Below are 946 nucleotides of genomic sequence, written 5' to 3'. Positions count from 1 at the left end.
TCCCGCATGTCGAGGAGGTGTGCGCCTTCAACAAAGGAAGGAGATCGGATGCAGATAGGGAAATGACATGAGTATATGTTAACATGTTGGATGAAACCTGCATCGTGCATGACATTTTCATGGTTAGAAAGAAGAGTGCAGATTGACAAATTTATTGGTTCTTTTACATAATGACGAATTCACGTAATTATTAACACTTGGATTTGATGAAAACTGTAATGTGTGATATAAACATGGTTAGAAAAAGTATGTTGTTTGAAAAAAAAAAAATATATATTGGTTCTTTAATATGATGATGGATTCCCATGATTATCATAATGGTAATTAGTGGTAGTCATTACCAGTGGGATATACATAAAAATATTTTTGTCATCTGGTGTCTAAAGCATATGCATATTCACACACAAAATAATAAATTGGATAAACAAAAGAAAAAAATAGAATCAAATGCAATAACTTAATGAAATGACATTACACCGCATGTTTGTGAATTAATCCACTGTTGATTTGATAAGGGAAAAGGGAAATCAAAATAATGGTAGATAAAATTACATCAATGCTGTAATACGTCACGCACAGAGCCCATGGCACCCGGCAAGCTTGTAGTCGCCGTGGCAACTGAACTCGATGTCACTAGTCGTTGCTATTACTAATTCATCGACAGGTAGCCCCGGACTACAACAAAAAACAAGAAAACCAGGCTATTCCTTCACCTCTTGTCTTTGCTCTCGCTTAGAAACCTGCAGGTGAGAGAAAGTTTTGCATCAGGATACGTGGAAAGTCAAAGGTGGACGCTGTTTACAAGCTCATTATGATCCTATGGTAATATCCTGTTGAGAAATCCTTTGTCACGTGACTACCCCATTGTTGTCGGAGTCTCGTTATCCTGTCCTCTTGTTTGCCCGCCTCTTCGCTGCGCTTTCATTTGGCGCTGCTCTTTTGTCAT

The 946-nt window shown here is 37.9% G+C and overlaps 1 protein-coding gene across 1 annotated transcript in view; it reads right to left on the bottom strand.

Moving 5' to 3' along the window:
* Positions 1–136: 136 nt before the first annotated feature.
* LOC119592949 overlaps positions 137–946 on the bottom strand; it is a 10856-nt gene continuing 10046 nt past the window's right edge. Inside the window, exon 7 of the mRNA XM_037941841.1 lies at positions 137–740. Within this exon, the coding sequence (XP_037797769.1) occupies positions 702–740 (39 nt within the window). The 3' untranslated portion in view covers positions 137–701. The remainder of the gene's footprint in view (positions 741–946) is intronic.

The sequence above is a fragment of the Penaeus monodon genome, chromosome 31 (assembly GCF_015228065.2).
Source record: "Penaeus monodon isolate SGIC_2016 chromosome 31, NSTDA_Pmon_1, whole genome shotgun sequence".
Classification (NCBI taxonomy): Eukaryota; Metazoa; Arthropoda; class Malacostraca; order Decapoda; family Penaeidae; genus Penaeus; species Penaeus monodon.
This window is presented reverse-complemented; position numbering and strand designations above follow the sequence as displayed.